This window comes from Carcharhinus amblyrhynchos, chromosome 23 (assembly GCF_965287045.1).
Source record: "Carcharhinus amblyrhynchos chromosome 23, sCarAmb.v2.hapA, whole genome shotgun sequence".
Lineage (NCBI taxonomy): Eukaryota > Metazoa > Chordata > Chondrichthyes > Carcharhiniformes > Carcharhinidae > Carcharhinus > Carcharhinus amblyrhynchos.
Genome location: NC_137346.1, coordinates 11878185 through 11898185, shown reverse-complemented (window position 1 = coordinate 11898185; position 20001 = coordinate 11878185). Strand labels below are relative to the sequence as shown.

The following is a 20001-nucleotide window of genomic DNA, read 5'->3' as shown; positions in this document are numbered from 1 at the left end:
GGCAAAGTTCTAATTCAGGGGTGTCTGCATTCACAGAAAAGAGCACACAAAGTTTAGAATATTCAAATAAAGCAAGATAATTATGTGTGCCTTTTCAACATGTAACTAATGGCATAAGATAACTAACCTTAAGAAATATGTTTTTCCTCAAAGATGCTTGAGAATCAACAGCTAGGTACAGAAATCACAAATCAGAAAGAGAAACTTAATAAGAGGACTTGTGTATAAATATGTGATGACAAACTCACTAATACCACACTGATTTTCTTTTAAATGTCACATTTAATGAATTTCCACCACTGTACTTCAAATCTACATTGTACAAAGTGACCGGCAAATGTGTCACATAGGACGATGAACCTCAGGTGAAGTCTTGAAACTGGTTTCTCAGCAGGCTCTCAGGACTTTTTTTTGCCCCTGTTTACTGAAAACAGAAATCTTCAAATACAAGCCTTTAAAATTTCATTTGTTAAGGTTTGAGGCTTAATAACCTTGTATTTTTAAAATTCATAAACCTCTATTATTCCTAATTGTCAATAGATGCAATTTCCAGCATGACAGTCTGTGTCACAGCAAGCCATTACTTCATTTAAAATTTTAAAAAGGAAAACAAGATTAGGGATCTAACTGAAATCTGTGCACACCTTTGCTCTGGGTCACTCGCAGCAAGAGTCCAATGCTAAATACAGATATGAACTACAGTTATTTAACAGTCAAGTACTAATGACCGAGCCTGGGGTCATATTCTCAGCTTTGAATACAATTGCGTATTTAAGACAATCCATAAAGGTTCCTTCGTACATGTGAAAAACTTTTTTTTCTTAAATATAAAAGCTGGAAGGGACATTCAAGTTTTAAATCCCCACGCTGAATTGTTTTTAAAAAAAACGTGGAGGTAAACAAACCAAGTTGTATACTCCTGGAGGTAGAGCCTTCAATTTCTGTTCATATATACATATACACAGAATAGTTCAGTGTTCCAGTAGATAAGGATTTGTCAGAAAGGATATTAAAACTGCACTACTGTGACGTTTCAGATCAACACTTCCACACAGTTCTGCCTAAAGACACAAGACACAATTAACATAATCGCCTATGTGCTGCTTTTTTTTTCCTGTTACATGTCCAGTGCAGAAAATAACTTTCACGGAATATTTCACAGACCTAAAATGTGCAAGCTAATTCCTCTATACAGTAATGTCAAGACTTTTAAAATCTACCCAACACTGGACTTATATACACAAGTAATGTGGGATGATGCATGCTTGAGGTTTGACTGCAGAAATAAAACAAAATGTTTCTAAAAATTGGTTAAATATAATTAAGGGACCGGGGAAACATAAATTACTTTGAGTGATAAATCCACACTCACTCCATCTCTTTCTAATCACAATGTTTTACAAACAACAGCAAACCACTGTCACAGCTCTGAAGAGAAGCTAAAGAATTGAACTGTCAGGTGACATGCCCATTTCATTAAATAGCCTTATCAACTGACGTGACTTCATGATTAGTCGGCATAAACTTTGTATTCTTAGCCAGCCTCGGTTCCAAGTGTCTTCAGGAATGGGTCAGCGTTGATTCCTTAGAGATCCTGTACATGCCTGTTCCATGTCCCACTTCAACGTCAAGACACCTAGTTCATTTTAGTGCAGCTTTTGTTTTTTCCAAAGCCAAAAAGCGAAGGCTGCACATGGTTCCATAAATACATACAAACTGTGCAGCTCTTGCTAAAGCTGCTTTATTTCAAAGCATAACCACCAATTTTATCCCTAAAAAATACAAGTCCAGCATATTCCTAAAAGTATATTCTTTACAATTATCAGTGGTTTATTTTAACTTCTTAAAAATTTTATAAGTAAAATTACACACTTGTCCCGACATAAATGGTACTGCAAATTTTAGACTCTAGTAAGAACCTAAAATGTTTGTCATCAGTAGTTTCTTCCACTTACTCCCATACCAGTGGAGACGGAGGCATCTCAGAGGGCTGAGCTACTGTGGAGCTGTTGGAGAACAAAAAAACAAAATATAAACCATTTCAGGCTTTATTATGATAATTAAGCATTACAGAAATTTAAAATGTATCCAAATTCATTTCATATTGTTCATTTCCAACTGGCCATCAAACAGAATAGTTCTCAAACTGGGGCCTGCAGTTACTTCAGGATTCAATAAACTCATCAGCATTATGGATGGATGATGCGAGCACTGTGGGTGTTCTGTGGTCCAAGTTAGATGACTAAGTGGCAGCTGGAGGTGAGCTTGATACAAGCCACAAGTAGTGTGCACCAAATATCACACCCATTCCATAGTATTTTTAAGTAAATACTCGTTTTCTCAAAAGCATCATCAAAACACTCTTTGTATGCTAATTAGGAGTAATATACACAGTGGATGGTGATTGCCAATTCATTTGTAAAGGGGTCCTCCAATAAAAAAGTCTGAATATTGCTGTTAAACATCTCACACTGATTATCAATTTCACCTAAAGGTGAACAAAATTGACAAACGAAAGATTTGTTTCATTTTAAATGGCTAATGGACAAGTCAATAACAGAACCCATTCCAAAACATTATACCTCATTTGAGCAATGAAAATGTAACTGATTGAAAATCAGTTATCACTGGATGTATTGCAAATAGCTTAATATATTTAATGGCATTATTAAATAATACCATGAATGGCAATATTGTGCTAAAAACTGAAAAATAATCAAACATTTCCGATGTCACTGAGGTGCGTATCCTAAATTTTGCTAAACCTTCAAATTGAAAGAATGATAGACTTGACTTTTAGCCCTATCGATCACTCAGCTTTAAAGGAAAACGTACACTTATCCATAACTACGCTTACAATATCTTCTGTGCTCTGCAAAAGGTAAGCACTTTAAATCTAATACAGGGTGGCTGTCAACTTTACTGATGTCAAATGCAGATTTCAAAACAAATAATTCATTATGATGTGCACGTTGAAAATAGGCTTGCAAGACCTAAGTGTTCAGTATGCACTGAACTCAACAAGGGCTGTGTGGTAAGTACACAATTACCACAGCCTCAGTTCAGTGGGCAGGAGAAATTCCTTCTCTAGATCACTACTCACAGATCCCTGATCACCACTGGAAGTGTGCAATAGTGAGAACAGGGTAAGGAGAGGCCTGAACTTGGGTGATGCCTTCTACAGCCAAACAGCTTCACAATATTCAGGATCAGATATAAATAATAGTCACACAGGCAGGTATAGAGAATGTACTTGGTACACATATCAAAGCAATGATAGAAGTTAAAAAAAGTTCTTCTCCCAAGAGTGGAATTTCTACGAATGAGAAATTGTGAATCCATACTTTGAACATTACCCAACGCTATTTATATTATCCTTGGTACATATTCTATTTATGGCAAAAAAGATTGGTGGCATTTATACTTTTTGCAAAAAAATCCTCAAACAATAATTCAAAAACAGAAACAAATTAAGAAGGTTTGTTTTCCAGAAGGCCAAGTGACTTTAGGTAATAGATTTGGAATACAATATGGATTCAGATCTTGTTTGCATATTTATCTCAAATCTGTCTTTAGTTAAGATGAATTGAAAATATTCTAAAGGATTCTTGTTTATAAATTGAAACGTCTACAAATTATTTAATTTCACAAGGATATGTAATTTCCATTATTTAGGATAAAAATAAATACATCATTCCAATGTGCTTTTTTAAAAATAAAAAACATTAGCTTCCTGATTTATTCACTTAAAGAAAGCAAGAACGGTATCTTTCAGGAATGACTTGGATTCAATACCTCTTTGTAACTCAGCTAGCCTTTTTAAATTAATTATTCCACACAAACTGATTGGCATCAACATACCTGATAAAGCTTTTAAATGCAGCAGACTGTGGGTTGATGCATAGTGGAACCCTGTTCCCTTTCTGCTGTTCCAGAATGAATTGATGAATGAGCTCTATAGGACAGAAATTATTATATTCAGTTATCAGAATACAACTGTTTAATTTGCCAAATTCTGCATCATTTTGATTTGTTTCACAATTTCTCCCATCAAAAGGTTTTATTTTGAGCAAGTAAAATCAGTTGAAGATGTGAATAATTGAACTGTATAACTGCACATAAAATTCTGCAATGCTAATATTCAAATAGCAACAGTGTAATGGAATTTCAACAAATGATATGGGATAAACTTGCATTTATGAATTGTCTTAATATTAAGTATGTCCCAGGCCACTGGGAGAAAGAAATGCATACAGATAAAAATGAACACATGCCAAACCAAGAAACAAGAAACCAAGAAATTAAAAAGTGCAAATGATAGTTTAGTTACAAGAAGTTTCTTAGAAGGTTTTTGAATGTGACGGTGGAGCGATAAGCAGATAGGTCTTGGCAGGGGGGCTTGAGACTAAGTTTTTAACTAAGTTTTCTTAGTTAACTAAGAAAAGCTAGGCAGCGTGCCTTAATGACTATCATCTGGTAGCTCCGACATCCATTATTATGAAGGCGTCCAAAAGGTTAGTCATGATACAAATCAATTCAAGCCTCCCAGATTGCCTAGATCCACTACAGTTCACCTATTGCCGCAACAGGTTCACAGCAGACACCATCTCCTTGGCCCTACACTCAACTCTGGAACACCTGGAAAACAAAGACACCTTGGTCAGACTCCAATTTAATCGACTACAACTCAGCCTTCAACACCATTATTCCCACAAAAACCGATCTCCAAACTCCATGACCTGGTACTCTGAGTTGGTGTGATGACAATAATCTCTCCCTCAATGTCAACAAAACGAAGGAGATTGTCATCGACTTCAGGAAGGGAAATGGAGGAAATGACGTCAAAGGGTTGAAATGGAAATGGTCGAGAGCTTCAAATTTCTAGTGTCTAAATCATCAACAACCTATCCTGGTCCCTCCATGCTGATGCCATAGTGAAGAAAGCCCACCAACACCTCTGCTTTCTCAGTAGGCTAAGAAAATTTGGCATGTCTGCTACGACTCTCACCAACTTCTTCAGATGCATCATAGAAAGCATTCTTTCTGGTTGTATCACAATTTGGTATGGCACCTTTTCTGTCCAAGGCCACAAGAAACTACAAAGCTCAATCCAGTATGCATTGACTCTGTCTATACTTCCTATCTCTGAAAAGCAGCCAGCATAAATCAAGAACCCCACGCTTCCTGGAAATACTCTCTTCCACTTTCTTTCCTTGGAAAAAGATACAAAGGTCTGTGGTCATGTACCAACTGACTCAAATACCTTCTTCCCTGCTGGCATTGGATTTTTACATGGACCTACCTCATATTAAGTTGATCTTTCTCTACACTCTAGCTATGATTGTAACACTTTATTCCGTACTCTCTCCTTTCTTTTTTATGAATGGTATGCTTTGTCCATATATTGCACAAGAAACAATACTTTTCACTATATGCCTAGACATGTGACAATAATAAATCAAATCAAAGATTAGGATGGAAATAGCAACAAATTGTAGTGCTCCACTTCTACTGCCACAATAGCTTAGCCGAGACCAGGTGCTGAACCTGGGACCTGCTTTGCATGACATAGTTTACTATAGTGATGCATGTACTCCATTTATCAGTCCTAAATCAAAGGCATCAAGAGCAATGTGTTGTGTTCAATCAATTATAAAATGTTTTTGGTTAAATACAACTAGTATGCTGTAAGCTTCAAATCAGAAAGCTGCAACTATAAAAAAGTATTCAAAATTGCACTGACCTTTAACCTGCCGAACAGATGTCAGGTTTTTTTCAAAGCTGTCATCAAATTTGGGATTGGTGATGGGCTCAAAGTCATTGGTGTAAACTCTTCCTGTTGATGTGGTATAACAGCATTTGCACATACAAGTGTGGTAGCGAAGCCGTCCTTCATCCAAGTATGGATGGGCCAGGGCATCCTTTGCAGAAATTCTTTTTGACTATGGTATAAAGGGAACAAAAGCTTCAACCAACAACCTAAACTTTACAATGATTTTGTGAAACATTATATACCTTTCTACAGAAGGGATGCTTACAAAACTGGAGGGCAAAAAAAAATTTCAATTTAAACTTTTATTACCACTGTAGAAAATAATAAATTAAATGAAGCACTTTGTGCCTTTTCTTTAAAAATGCTCTTAGTACAGCAGGCTCATTCTTAAAATTGCTGAAGTGACATCTCCAGAGCAATGCAAAGTGATTAGAAGACCCCAACTGCAGAAATTCTCAAATTGATTGCATTTCATTTTAATTGCAGAAGACTCCGAGGCTGTAATCTCGAATTTCAGTAAAAGTGCACCATTATATTCAAGAATTAACAGTGATTGTAAAAAATAGTCTGATGGAGATTATAAAATTGGTGTTATAAGGAATACATTTTCATGTATTCAATGTATCATGGCTTTACAGTACAATTTGAAAAATAGTTTGCATACTTACAGGATCAAAAACTAACATCCTGCAAAGGAGGTGGACAGCTTCATGGGTAGCCTGACTGGATAGCGTGTAAAGGACAGGAAGTGATGGCTGTAGGGAGAGAAAATGAAACCTTGAAAACATCAATGACTATCAGCTGTATGTGAAACTGGTCACTTAAAACATTTTCGTAAATATTGGGGAGATAATAATGAAAACAGGAAACAAACTTTGCCAAGACATTCCCAAGTTAGTCTTGTGTTCTGCTTTAATTATTTGATCAACCAATAAATGTCCTATTTAAAGTCACATGGCTATGGTGAAATAGAATACAAACTCTTGGAGAAGGAAGTCTCACTCTTGCTTTGGAGTCAGTTCTTGTTTTCACACCCAATTCACAATCCAAGTTAAACTGCTTCTTACCAATACAAAAGTTGGGGTGTGAAAGCAGCACATATTTATTGACACTCAATTTGCAGATATGGCTTGCCTCTTGCAACCTTGCAAAATAGAAAACTTACATGAAACGATGCTTAAACCAATGTAATACCATCACACAATGTATTGTTTAAAGGCAACTTTCAAGTCCCACAATTGATCTAGTGATATTTACAAAATATCATGCTTTGTGACACTTAGTTGAACTAAACAGATAATTTTGGTGCAAATTTTAATATTAGCTCAAACATTTTTTAGAGACATGTGTTTATATACTTAGGCCTTTGTCTAGCTTGAAAAAAAAATGCCAATTCAGATTCTCGTACCACTTAATGTTAGGTCAATTTTTCATGAAGTAAGCTCAACATGAGTATCTCTGCAATAAGTGTACAGACTAATTGCTTAGCCACAAAGAGATAAGCTAACTTTCTCATAATTCCATGCTTGTTTTAGGGTTGGTGTAGACAAGGCAAAGATTCTTTGGCCATCTTCTGTCTGGGATCAATCAAATGAGACACAGCGGCATAACAGAGGCAGTAAAATAGAAATGAACATACTTAGACACGCTATTTCTTTGATTAGTGTAATTTGTGCTCACATCTTTAAGCTATGGTTTGCTATGAAAAATACTAGCAAAAAAATCATGGATTAAATAAAACATCTCCATTCTGTTGTAAAACCAGTATATTGGCTTGTACATTTGACGGAGGAGCAGAGCACCATATAAGCCACAGATCCTGAGAATGTTGCTGCCTATCAATCTATCCATTTTACGCCAGGAATTTTAGACATAGTGCAACTTTAAAACAAGTATCATTTCACTAAATAGTGCTCCAAGTTATTTAAACATTTAAAATAATTACCACATTCTATAAATACTGTTCATTTAGCGCAGCCTAAGAAAACAAGAGTGCAGCAAGGAAACTGAGTGCAACCATGAAGTTTGGTTTAGGGGGGAGTTTAAAGTGCTAATCTTGTTCTTAAATTTTGCTCTTAAAAATCTAAATCAAGTCTCTAATTAACAGCAAGTGGAAAGCACTGTAACCAGGCGAGTTCAACTCATGCCCAGACAGAATTCCACAGACGGCAGCATAATTTTTGTATCTCACCCAAGTAGCCATTCTTTATATGATCTTACTTAACTGATAGCCATTACAAAACCTGATTCAATGTTATCAGGTTCCCAGAAACACACTACAGAAATTACTGAACAGCAAACCAAACACTTAGCCAACCTTAACTTTTCCTACCCCACAGTGACCAACTTCTATCCTACAGTGACTGATATTTCTCACTGTTACACAATGAAGATTGGCAATGGCTAAAACTAGACCAGTACTGTTTATTCATTGATATAATTCAGTAACATACCATTCAATGCCACCAGGGAAAACTTAATGGGTTTCAATGCACACACTAAAAATGTGCAAGTACACAGGTCCTATAACCTTAGTTGCATCCACAAAATAAACACTGAAGAATTTCAGTTGTACAAGTTGAAGAAGATAGCTCCTTCACCAAAATAGCTGCAAACTATTCCATAGATTGGCTAGATGTGCAAAACAGGCGGACAATTACAGCACAATCAAATCTTGAAATTGTTTTTTGTTACACATTCAGTTCAAATAATTGGATGACTGAAGAGACAAACTAATGTGTAAATCAGTACTGGGGTCACTTTATGCCTGGTTAAGCTTTTCACAGGGTAAGTCACAGAAGATCTGAACTACAAATTATAAACATCAGATAAATTCAGTCATAAAATGCATCAAGAAATGTTTTCGACGTACATTTGATGCAAAATTTAAAACATATGCTCCACAATTCCTACCTCATCTCCCTGCCCCTCCTGTCAATATTCTGAAGGCACTGTTCCCTCCTTGACACCCTGGTCCACTCCTCCATCATCCCCAGCACCTTCTCATGCTAACACTTGCCTTTTTAACTCCTCCTGCCTCACTGTCCAACATTTTGTTCAGATAAAGCTTGTGTACACTTCCCTGAATTTAATATACAATACCAGCTGGTCACTCACAATACAGTCGTCTCTATGGATAGAAGATGCAATGATTTTGATATTCCGGAATTTCTCAGATTCTAGCACAGCCGATGGATTGGAAGGCAGCTAACATAATTCGCTATTTAATAATGGAAATAGGGGACGATAGGTCAGGTAGCCTAATCTCATTCTGCTTATTCAAATTTGTTGACAATAGATGAGAAAGCAAGCTATGAGGAGGATGCAAGGAGATTGCGGACAGGTTGGGTAAATATACTCCATTTGCCATGTTTTTGTCCAATGTGGCAAAGTGTGAAATATAAAAGAATACTTTTTGAATGGTGAAGAATTGGGAAATGTGTGCAGAGGGACCTGGGTGTCCTTGTGCATTACAGCAAGTTAACATGCAAATACATGCAACTAGGAAAACAATGGTATATTAGTTCTTGTTACAAAGGAATTAGATTATAAGATTAAGGAAACTGTACTATAATTAACAGGAAATTGATGAGGCCACACCTGGAATCCTGTTTGCAGTTTCGATCTCCTTACGCAAGGAAGGATGTAGTTGCCCTAGAGGGAGTAGAACAAAGGTTCACTAGACTGATTCTTGGGATGAAGGAATTGTTTTATGAGGTGTGATTGAATAGAAGAATGAGGAGTGATCTAATTGAAAAATTTTAAATGGGTAGATTTTGATAGTGTAGATGCTGAAAAAACGTTTCCCTGAAGAGAGAATCTAGAACATAAGGTCACATTACCAGAACAACAGGTTGGCCATTTTGGCCAGAGATGAGGAAATATTTCTTCACTCAAGAAGTTGTGAATATTTGGAATTTTCTAATCCTAAGAACTAGCTACTGATACTTGGTCATCCAGTATGTGCAAAATAGAGGTTGATGAGATATTTTGAGTATAGGGTTGCAAGGACAGTGCAGGAAGGAGGAGTTGAGGTAGATTATTTTATTGACTGATGGAGCAGGCTTGAAGGGTGAAATGACCCATCGTGCCCCTGCAATGAATGCCAACAGCTACACTATTATTGAAGAGTCCAGAAAATGCTTCAATCGAAAGCTGTTTCTTCCTTAACATAAATGAGCTTCAGTGAGTCTTTAAAAAACAATCTCTAAATTGTGTGTGGACTAGCAACTGAGGTCACGGTACTGAAAGTACATGGTGGTTAGCTTGAACCTGCACAAAGGAAACAAATGTTCAAGCACTTGAAATAGTGCCTTACAAGGTTAATTTTGATGCTGGAGGACTAAGTTATAAGAGCAGGCTAGAAAAATTTGGACTCTTCAGTCTTGAAAGGCAAACATGAATTTACTTTATACAGCTATAAAAGTGAAATAGCAAGGGGTAATCCCAACAGGATGATCACAATTGCTAGTCAATAAACATTACTTGGTAAAAAAAAATCTGGGGAATAGATCAAACAGCATTTCTTTCCACAATGTTATCAATATCTCGTAACATCTCCCAGGTAAGGGCCTTACACCAGATGCCAAGAATGCATCATAAACAGCTACAATGAAAGTCGTTGAGTTTCATCTCTCCCACAAGTGCCGCAGTCCTCTCAAAGGCAATCATCTAAGAATGTTGGCACTTAACAAGCAGAGATGACTTTGATGGCTTGCGTACATTTTCAGGATGGAAAATGGTTGCATAGCTAATGATATTCTGTTAGCAAGGAAATCAGAGCCACATGACAAGTAGGATATCCAAACTTTTGCTTCAAGAATGCCTGCAAACATGATATGAAGGCCCTAAACATGGGATTCTCACATCTGAGGACAAGCTGCGAGCCAGCATTCGCCACCATAACAAACAGTGGCTATAGTTGCTTGGCAATAGGTGCACTGAAATTAGCTGACAGCACCCGATTACCATGTTACAGAACCTGCTTTTCAAGGATTAGTCTCTTAAGTTATCAGGAAAAGCAACCTCTTCCCCAGCAGATTAAATTTTCTGCATGCCCATCACCTTATGCAGAGGAAAGAATGCCAATGACTTCCAGGTAATGTATGAAGGCAAAATCTCTAGCAATATTGAAAAGGCATTCAGGCACCAGGATTGAGTAGTTCTATGGAAGAATGGCCACCCATTGTTGTATTGATTCAGAGATGGAGAAAACTTAAGGTTTTCAATTATTTGGCACCAAGAACATGCTATTATTCACTGCATGTTCTAACTATTATGCTATTTGTCTATTTTAGATTTATGAATACACAACAGTTCTGGGCAGTAAATAATGGCTACTGGCACAAGGGCGAAGAGATCAATTTAAATCACAAAGCCAATGTTTGCAAGAAAACCAAGCTGCAGTAATTGGGGTTCAATGTTCCATTATCATGCATCAAAAGTAGTCTATATTCTGTGGCACTGAAGAGTTACAACCAAGTTCAATTCAGTGGAGTAGGGCCAGAGGACAGTGGATAATGTGCACATACAATTCACTGACATGCAAATCTTGAAAAGAGAAGATTGAGACTGATTTAGTGATCTTAAATGACAGGTTTTTAAAGTGTGGATGTGCAGATTGCTTCTACTGGGGAAGTGCAAAATTAGGGGCCACCAATATAAAACAGTCATCAAGAAATCAAATAGGAAATTCAGCAGAAATTATTTCATGCAGAGTAGTGAGAATGTTAAAATGCTACCACAGGGAATGGATAAAGCAAACAGTATACAATTAAAGGAGGATAGATAACTAAAGTGGGAGAAGGGAAGAGAGTAATATACACTGATAGACAATCATAGGAAGGACATGGACATAGAATTGTATGCTCAGAGTTAGATGAGAAAAGAAAGGGGAGACTCAAAATGAAACAAACATCAGTGCAGCATGTGTAAAGGTTGAGTGTGTGTTCCACTCTAGGACTTGAGCATAAAAATTAAGGCTGAAACTCCTGTACAATACTGAATGAGTGCCGGACAGTTGGAGGCCAATTTTTCTGGCTGAGGTATTAAATACAGGCTCCACCTACCCCTGGGGCAATAGCTATCTTGGGTCAATATTTACTTCAATCAATAATGCAAACAGATTATTTTGTTACATCAACTGCTGTTTGTGGAGCTTACTGTATGCAAATTGGCTGCTGTATTCCAACAGTGGCAATATAGTTCCTTGATTGACAAAGTGAGACAAATTTGCAGTTTCTTTTTAAAATATGTACATGGGAATGAAGTTGAAAAGTGTATGCAGACAACATTGCGTGTTATGGTTGTAGTGCATTGGAGAAAATTATTAATTTTAATAGTTTGAGGACACAAGTGGGTTCATTTGTACATAAAATCTGTAAATAAATTCTATATTGAATTTCAACACCTTTGACACCCTAGAAAAGGAGCATACCTTGGAAGGATTGAGAAGCACAGTATTAGATAAACTAATAGAGGCTAAAGGCAGACACGTCCCCTGGCCCTGATGGCTTGCATCCTAAGATTCTAAAATAAGTAGTAGAGAGATAGTGGTTGCATTGGTTGGAATTTTCCAAAAATTCTTGATTCTGGAGGATAGGAAAACTAAAAATATGATACCCTTGTTCAAAAAGGGAGGCAAAAAAGCAACTATAGACCAATCAGTCCAACATATATTGTTGGGATCAATTATTAAGGAAGTAATAGTATAATTTGGAAAATTAATCAAGCAGAGTCAGTATGGCTTCATGACTGACTAATTTATTAGAGTTTTTTGAGGAAGTCTCAACCAAAGTGGATAGAGGGAAACCAGTAGATGGACTTCCAGAAGGCGTTCGACAAGGTACCTCTCAAAAGCTTAAGCATAAGAGCCCATGGTGTTGGAGGTAGTATACTGGCATGGATAGAGAACTGGCTACTGGGCAGGAAACAGCAAGTGGGTTTGGGGGTACTTTTTCAAGTTGGCAGCCTGTCACCACTGGGTTTCCACAGGAATCAGTGCTGAGAATGCAACTGTTTACAATATATATATTAGTGACTTGGAGAAAGGAAGCAAATGTACTGTAGCCAACTTTGGGGACAACAGAAATAGGTGAAAATCCAAGTTTCCAGAACGATAGATAGTTTACAAAGAGATATTGATAGGTTAAGTGAGCAAATGGAGTATCATGTAGAAGTTGTTCATTTTGGAAGGGAGAATAAAGGAATATTATTTAAAGAGAGAAAAACTGCAGAAAGCTGCAACACAAAAGGGACCTGGGTTTTCTTGTGCAAGTAACACAGAAAGCTAGCACACAGGTACATCAGGTAATCAGGAAGACTAATGAAATGTTGGTCCTTATTTCAAAGGGTGTTGGAGTATGAGTGTAGGGGAAATTTGTTGCAACTGTACAAAGTATTAATGAGACCACACCTGAAGAACCGAGCGCTGTTTTGGTCCCCTTATACAAGCAGATATATTATTTCATTGATGGCAGTACAGAGAACGTTCACTGGTATAGTCCCCCCAGTGTGGAGAGACTGTCTTATGAGGAAAGGTTAAATGGGTTGGGACACAACCCATTGGAATTTAGACGAGTGAGAGATGATTTCATTGAAACATATAGGATTCCTAAGGGGCTTGACAGGGCAAATGCCAAGAGGATGTTTCCCCTCATGGGAGAGTCTAGGACCAGAGGGGCAGAGTCTCAGAATAAACAGGCACTAATTTAAGACTGAGATGAGAATGAATTTCTTCTCTCAAGACAGTTGAGTCTTTAGAACTCCTTGCCATAGAGGGCTGTGGGGACAGTGTCCTTATATATCCTTAACACCGAAATAGGTAGATTTTTGATCAATAAGGGCATCAAGCGTTACGGGGAAAGGGCAGGAAAATGTGCATAAAAAATATTGAGTCAGCCATGATCCTATTGAATGACAGAGCAGGCTTGAGGAGCTAAATAGTCTACTCCTATTCCTATTTCTTATGGCCATTTTTCTTTTGGATAATTAATGATTGACAGTGGTAGTGGGGTTCCATTTTCTGACAGAGGGAGGAATGGGAGTGCAAAGCGGCTAGGGGGGGGCAAAGCAAGATATAAAAAAGACAAGATAACCAGATTTCACTGCAACAGTGAATATCAGTTAAAACTGGCATGGAGCAAACTGCAGTCCCCAACCAAACCCTAAATGAATTATTTTAAAAACCATACAAGGCAAAACTTAATTAACAGAAAAGATTATTTTTTTAAACAAAATATCACTAACCCAAAAGAATGAAAAATTCCATACAAGCAAAATATAACAATATGGAAATCACAAAGCCTGCCTGTTGGTTGTACAGTACACTATAAATATGAAAGAAACTGATTGGAAAACATTTGGGTCTATGCAATACAAATGTTGGTAATCATCATTTCTAACAATACATTGTAAACTTCATTGAATAATATGGTAGAAGTAGTAAATTCTGTTCTCATACTAAGATGGCACAGCTTGTAGAAGATGAGTTTAAAAAATAATTGATAAATAACATTGACTCACTTAAACATGACTAAAGATATAACTCTGAATTTCTCAAAATAATTTACCCAGAACCTGGGATATGATTTTTTTTCCCCCCCTCATATCCCCGAGGGGGCAATGGTATGTATCCTGGATCCCCTCCACATAATCTGAACATAGAGCAGTCAAATACCACTCAAATTTCCTTTTGTAGGATTAGCACCAAGACCCTTTGAAACCATACCAAAGCAGGTCTATAATTCACAGGCATATTACCACTTCATGAGATCAAACCAAATAGCTTCAGAAAGTGGTGTTTTAAAATGATGCGGTTTAAAAGATCTGTTTTGGGGCCATCTTTGGTTTATAAGGTTCTTATGTTCTGCAGCTGTAGTTTTAATTTTAAAAGAAGAGGCCACATGGTCTACCCTGCAGTCTATTTGACAGTAAACCTGGCTGGTTTGATTGTTAGGAATCAAAGGGACGTTTGGATTGTTTTACTGAGAAGATTCAAGTACAAGTTATTTACTCTTCGAGACAGTGGTAGCTGTCCAAGTACATCATCATGTGTAGACCCAGAGTCTCCCAAAGTCCCAGAAAAATGTTGTTGACATTGGGGTGTAAATAGCTGCATTATAAATTACCCATTTACCTCCAAGATGAAAGGGAATCAAGATCAAAGGCAGCTAATTAGCAATTCTGTCTGGATGCAATCTATTGTGTTTCACATTGCCATGAGGAAAGGGCAGAGGAAGCCATTTTTGAGATCATTTTATGACTTCCCTACAAATCCACAAATGTCACATTGAGCAAGTTTGGATGACCAAGTTTATAGGGAGTAGAAAGTGGCAGGTCAGTTATTTTCATCTGGTTTTCAAATCCCTCCATGGCCTTCCCCCTTTCTATCTCCGTAACCTCCAGCCCTACAATCCCTTGTGTCATCTAATTCTGGCCTCTTGTGCCTCCCAATTACATTTGGTAACCATGCTTTCAATTACCTAGACCTCAAATTCTGGAATTCTTTCCCTATACCTCTTACCATAGAAAATTACAGCTCAGAAACAGGCCTTTTAGCCCTTCTTGTCTGTGCCAAAACAATTTTTGCCTAGTCCCACTGACCTGCACTTGGACCGTGTCTCTCCACACCCCTCTCATCCATGAGCCCGTCCAAGTTTTTCTTTAATGTTAAAAGTGACCCCGCATTTACCACTTTATCCAGCAGCTCATTCCACACTCCCATCACTCCGTGTGAAGAAGTCCCCCCCAATATTCCCTTTAAACTTTTCTCCTTTCACTCTTAACCCATGCCCTCTGGTTTTTTCCTACCTTAGCCTCAGTGGAAAAAGCCTGCTTGCATTCACTCTATCTATACTCATCAAAATCTTATACATCTCTATCAAATCTCCCCTCATTCTTCTACACTCCAGGGAATAAAGTCCTAACCTATTCAATCTCTCTCTGTAACTCAGCTTCTCAAGTCCCGGCAACATCCTTGTGAACCTTCTCTGCACTCTTTCAACCTTATTTACATCCTTCCTGTAACTAGATGACCTTGTTCTCATCTTCCCTTTTTCAGTCACTCCTCGAAATGTCTTTGGTCAAGCTTTTGGTCCAATATCGGATTAAATGACTCAGTACCATATTTTGTTTTGTAATGCTCCTGTGAGAAGTGCCTTGGGATGTTTCATCATGTTAAAGAAATTATATGGATAATATATACCAGAGCACCTGCAGACAGCAGGAGGAAAGCATGCTTCTTACAATATGAAAGTCACTAATGATCTTGTGGCTCTATTTGAAGAGCAAAGAGTTCTGTCTGACATGCCTCAATTAAGCAATACCACCAAAAACAAGTTAACTACACATTCATTACACTATGGGATTTTGCTGTGTACAGAATGGCATATTACAATCTAGAGTAATTCTTTACATCTGAATAATTTTTGATCTTGATATGCAATTTGAAGTATTCACCAGAGTATCTCATTGAAACAGTCAAGTAAAAAAAGGCATCAATAAGAGTTTCAGTAGTAGAGGATTGAAGCAGGGGTGAAGTTGGGCTTTTGTAAGAGGTAGACTTGTAATGGTACAAATGAGGTTGAAAGTTTTTAAGATAAGTAGCAGGAGTAGACTATTCAGCCCATCAAGCTGATTGGAAAGTGGAACTAAGGCTGCAATTCAACCTGTCCCCCATAACATACAACTCCCTTGTCAACCAAGGTTCACAAATGATTCAAGCTTAGATGCTGCTTGGAGTCAAGAGAGAGCAGTGGATCTCTTTCCCCCCTCTGAAGTTGGAGATTGGAATTTGCCAGGAAATGAACATCTTTCTCAGCTAGATATAAACATCCTTCCTCGTATTACCCCTGCATATCTTACCAAAATTCTAAATCTGTCTCCCCTCAATGATTTACTGGCACTAAAGTATTTTGCGGGCAACTAGAGAATCTCGTGTTCAGCAAGTGGCATCTGAACATCTTTCTCTGAGCTTTTGATGTTTGAGTGTTTCTTTCTCAGACTTGCTGTTTGAGAATACATCCTTCTCTGGAAACTGCTATCTGTATCTCTGTCCAGAAATCTTAAAAGGCTGGAAATCTAACACCACATGAGCATATTTGAAGAAGGGTATATATATTTGTGTGGATATTGCTTTAAATTGGAACAACAGTTAGCTAGCTGTTAAGAATTATACTTTGTTGTGTTTAAGTATTGATAAAAGTTATGCAAATTATTTTTGTTACATTCTAACTAACTGTATTCTTAAATAAAGTTTGTTTTGATAAAAGCTTCCTGGTAGTTCAATTGAGTCAACCTGGAGCGAAACATCTTATGTTCACTCTAATGCTAAAATAAAATGCAAAAGTTTGGTCTAGTCTAACTGCATAATTTACCTTGGAGTTTATGGTCTGCTCCCTGAAAGGGCAGAGGGGTTTGATGAAATAAAATTTCCAAAGATATAACTAGTGTAAAACTGACAAATTACTCAGTGCGCCTTTAGTAAAATAAATGAATCAAGACAGGGGTATTAAAAAAATCCAGATTTTTAATATTTAAAAGTAAACATTAGGCCGATGGGTGCAGACCCCAATTGCTGAACATAAGATATTCTAGTTGCCCGCAAAATACTTTAGCGCCAGTAAATCATCGAGGGGAGGCAGATTTAGAATTTTGGTAAGAAATGCAGGGGTAATACGAGGAAGAATGTTTGTATGCAGCTGGTGGTAATGACCTGGAACCTGATGCTCAAGGAGGTGGTGAATACAGAAACGATCAATAATTTCAAAAGGAAGATGGGTAGGCACTTACAGGAAAGAGACTTACAGGGCTATGGGGAGCAGGAAAGTGGGATTGCCTGGATTTCTCTGTGGACAACAGATATGGACTTGCTGAGCCAAATGCTTCCTTCTGTGCCATAAATGATTCTATGCCTCTCATATTAGTTCAGCTTTTCCTCAATAAGTATTTCCCATCAATACTAGGCAAAAATTTTTTTTTTAAGATGGAATAAAACCCAAACCTCAGTTGTAACTTTGCAGACCATGAACAGTATTGATTTGCAATTGTTCTACTCTGTCCTTTACATTAGTGAAGATGTCATTAGGCATTGTATTATTTTCCTTGTCATCTATTCAACTTTCAACATGTTGAAGCTGAATGAATACAAATCGTATACAAGGGTGTTCAAAGATATCTATGCACTTTGAGGAAAAAAAAGTATGGAAAAAATACAAACGCTTCCAAACAATTGTACAATAAACTTTTGTCTGGGAGAAATTGAGGATGTACCTCTCATTCCATGATTGCACCAGGCTGGTATGCACAAAACATTGTACTACAATTACACTCAAAAGAAAGGGACTGTACGTATTAAAAACCTGCACAAGCACTGAAACTATTTGTTCAATGTAATAAGAACTATAGATACAAAATATTTACCTTTAAAAACATGATGTGATGTGTTTAAAGCTAGCTCAATTTCACAATTTAGAATATAATAATGAAGTACGAAGTCTGTGGTAGTTCTGCATCTTGAATCAAAACACTAGATAAGCTTTAAACAAGAAGCTTAAAATGAAAATGAGTATATGTAATATAACTGAAGAACAAAGAATCAAAACAGCCCGGGAAACAGGCCCTTCGGCCCAAAGAGCCCGCGCCGCCATTTTAACATTACCAGTCCCCCCCTCCACCCATGACCCTTACCTATTGTTTATGGCAATCCACATTGAGGGAAACTAATTTAGGGACAATTTATTACCTCCATTCAGCCTAATAGCACATCTTTGGGGTGTGGGAGGAAACCAGAGCACCCGGAGAAAACCCAGGCAAGCACGGGGAGAATGCGCAAACTCCCACAGACGCTGGCCCAAATCCACGTGTCTGCACAGCAAACAGTGATAGTCACTGAGCTGTCGTGTTGCCCAGCATCTGGTCCAGTTTAAGCACACACTAACGACAAGAAGCACCAGGCTACTCTCGAACATTCAAGAGCAGCCCTAGTACGACCCATCGCATGTATGCCCCTCATTGGGCAACAAGGCGGACCAACTTAAAACCTGTGAATTAAAAGAGAAAAACATTAGTATCATACCACGTACTTTTACATTACCAGGGACGTCTCAATGCTAACGAACCTTATTTAAAACAATCTCCTATATCCTCCCATCTCCAACCCACTCATGTGCCTGTCTAACTTACTCTTAAACAACTCCAACGTGCCTGCCTCCACCACCTTACTTGGCAGAGCATTCCATGCTCCCACTACCCTCTGTGTGAAAAACCTCCCTCTAATATCTGTGTTATACCTCTCCCCCCTCACCCTAAGCCCCTGGCCCCTCGTACTGTGTGTCTCTAACATAGGAAATAGCTTACCTCTGTTTACTCTATCTACACCCTTCATAATCTTATATACCTCTATTAGATCACCCCTCAGTCGCCATCTTTCAAGGGAAAACAGCCCCAATTTGCTCAATCTTTCCTCATAACCCAGTCCTTCCATACCAGGCAACATCCTGGTAAACCACCTCTGCACTCTCTCCAGAGTCTCCACGTCCTTCCAGTTGTAAGGCGACCAGAACTGGACACAGTATTCTAAATGCGACCTAACCAACGTTCTATACAACTGCAACATTAGACTCCAGCTCTTATACTCTATACCCCTTCCTATAAAGGCTAACATACCATAGGCTTTCTTCACAACCTTCTCCACTTGTACTGCCACCTTCAAAGACTTGTAAAATTATGAATCCTTTTGATTAGTTTCCAGTGCTAAAATATTCAGTACACAACTGTTTTGGGATGATTAATTACAATGGTTGGTTGGGATTCTGTTTCAACGTAGTGACAACAGGGCAAAAAAAGCATCTTCCCCATACCTCTTGCAGATTCTCCCCAGGGAATTTTAAAAAAAACTAAGGGATGGATTTGCAAGTAGTTATCTTGTCAAAGGGAATATATATTTGCTTTAACACTGTGGGAGCTTAGTCCTTAATCAAATAAAATAGCGTAAAATAAAATGCAACTTTAGCATTTCAGAACTGTAAGAAAGACTACTTTGCATTTCTTTTGACTGCACTTATAAACACCCTACTGTGCAGGAAGCAGCCATTTGGTCCATTGAGACTGCACCAACAATAATCACCCCCAGGCCCTTTCTCCACAATTTATCCTGCTAACTACACAAATTTATCCTGCTAATCCCTCTAACCTATGCATCCCAGGACACTAAGGGACAATTTTAGCAT

General features: G+C 37.8%; 1 protein-coding gene across 2 annotated transcripts in view; it reads right to left on the bottom strand.

Moving 5' to 3' along the window:
• Positions 1-262: 262 nt before the first annotated feature.
• Positions 263-20001, bottom strand: part of LOC145357541 (serine/threonine-protein kinase NLK-like) — a 159560-nt gene continuing 139821 nt past the window's right edge. The window contains exons 8-12 of one of the 2 annotated variants that reach the window (XM_080210996.1): positions 9374-9427; positions 6442-6528; positions 5744-5942; positions 3862-3955; positions 263-2006 (exon numbers count right to left, since the gene is read on the bottom strand). In XM_080210996.1, the coding sequence (XP_080067122.1) occupies positions 1952-2006; positions 3862-3955; positions 5744-5942; positions 6442-6528; positions 9374-9427 (489 nt within the window). In that variant the 3' untranslated portion in view covers positions 263-1951. The remainder of the gene's footprint in view (positions 2007-3861; positions 3956-5743; positions 5943-6441; positions 6529-9373; positions 9428-20001) is intronic. The other variant, XM_080210997.1, reaches the window with a different exon arrangement.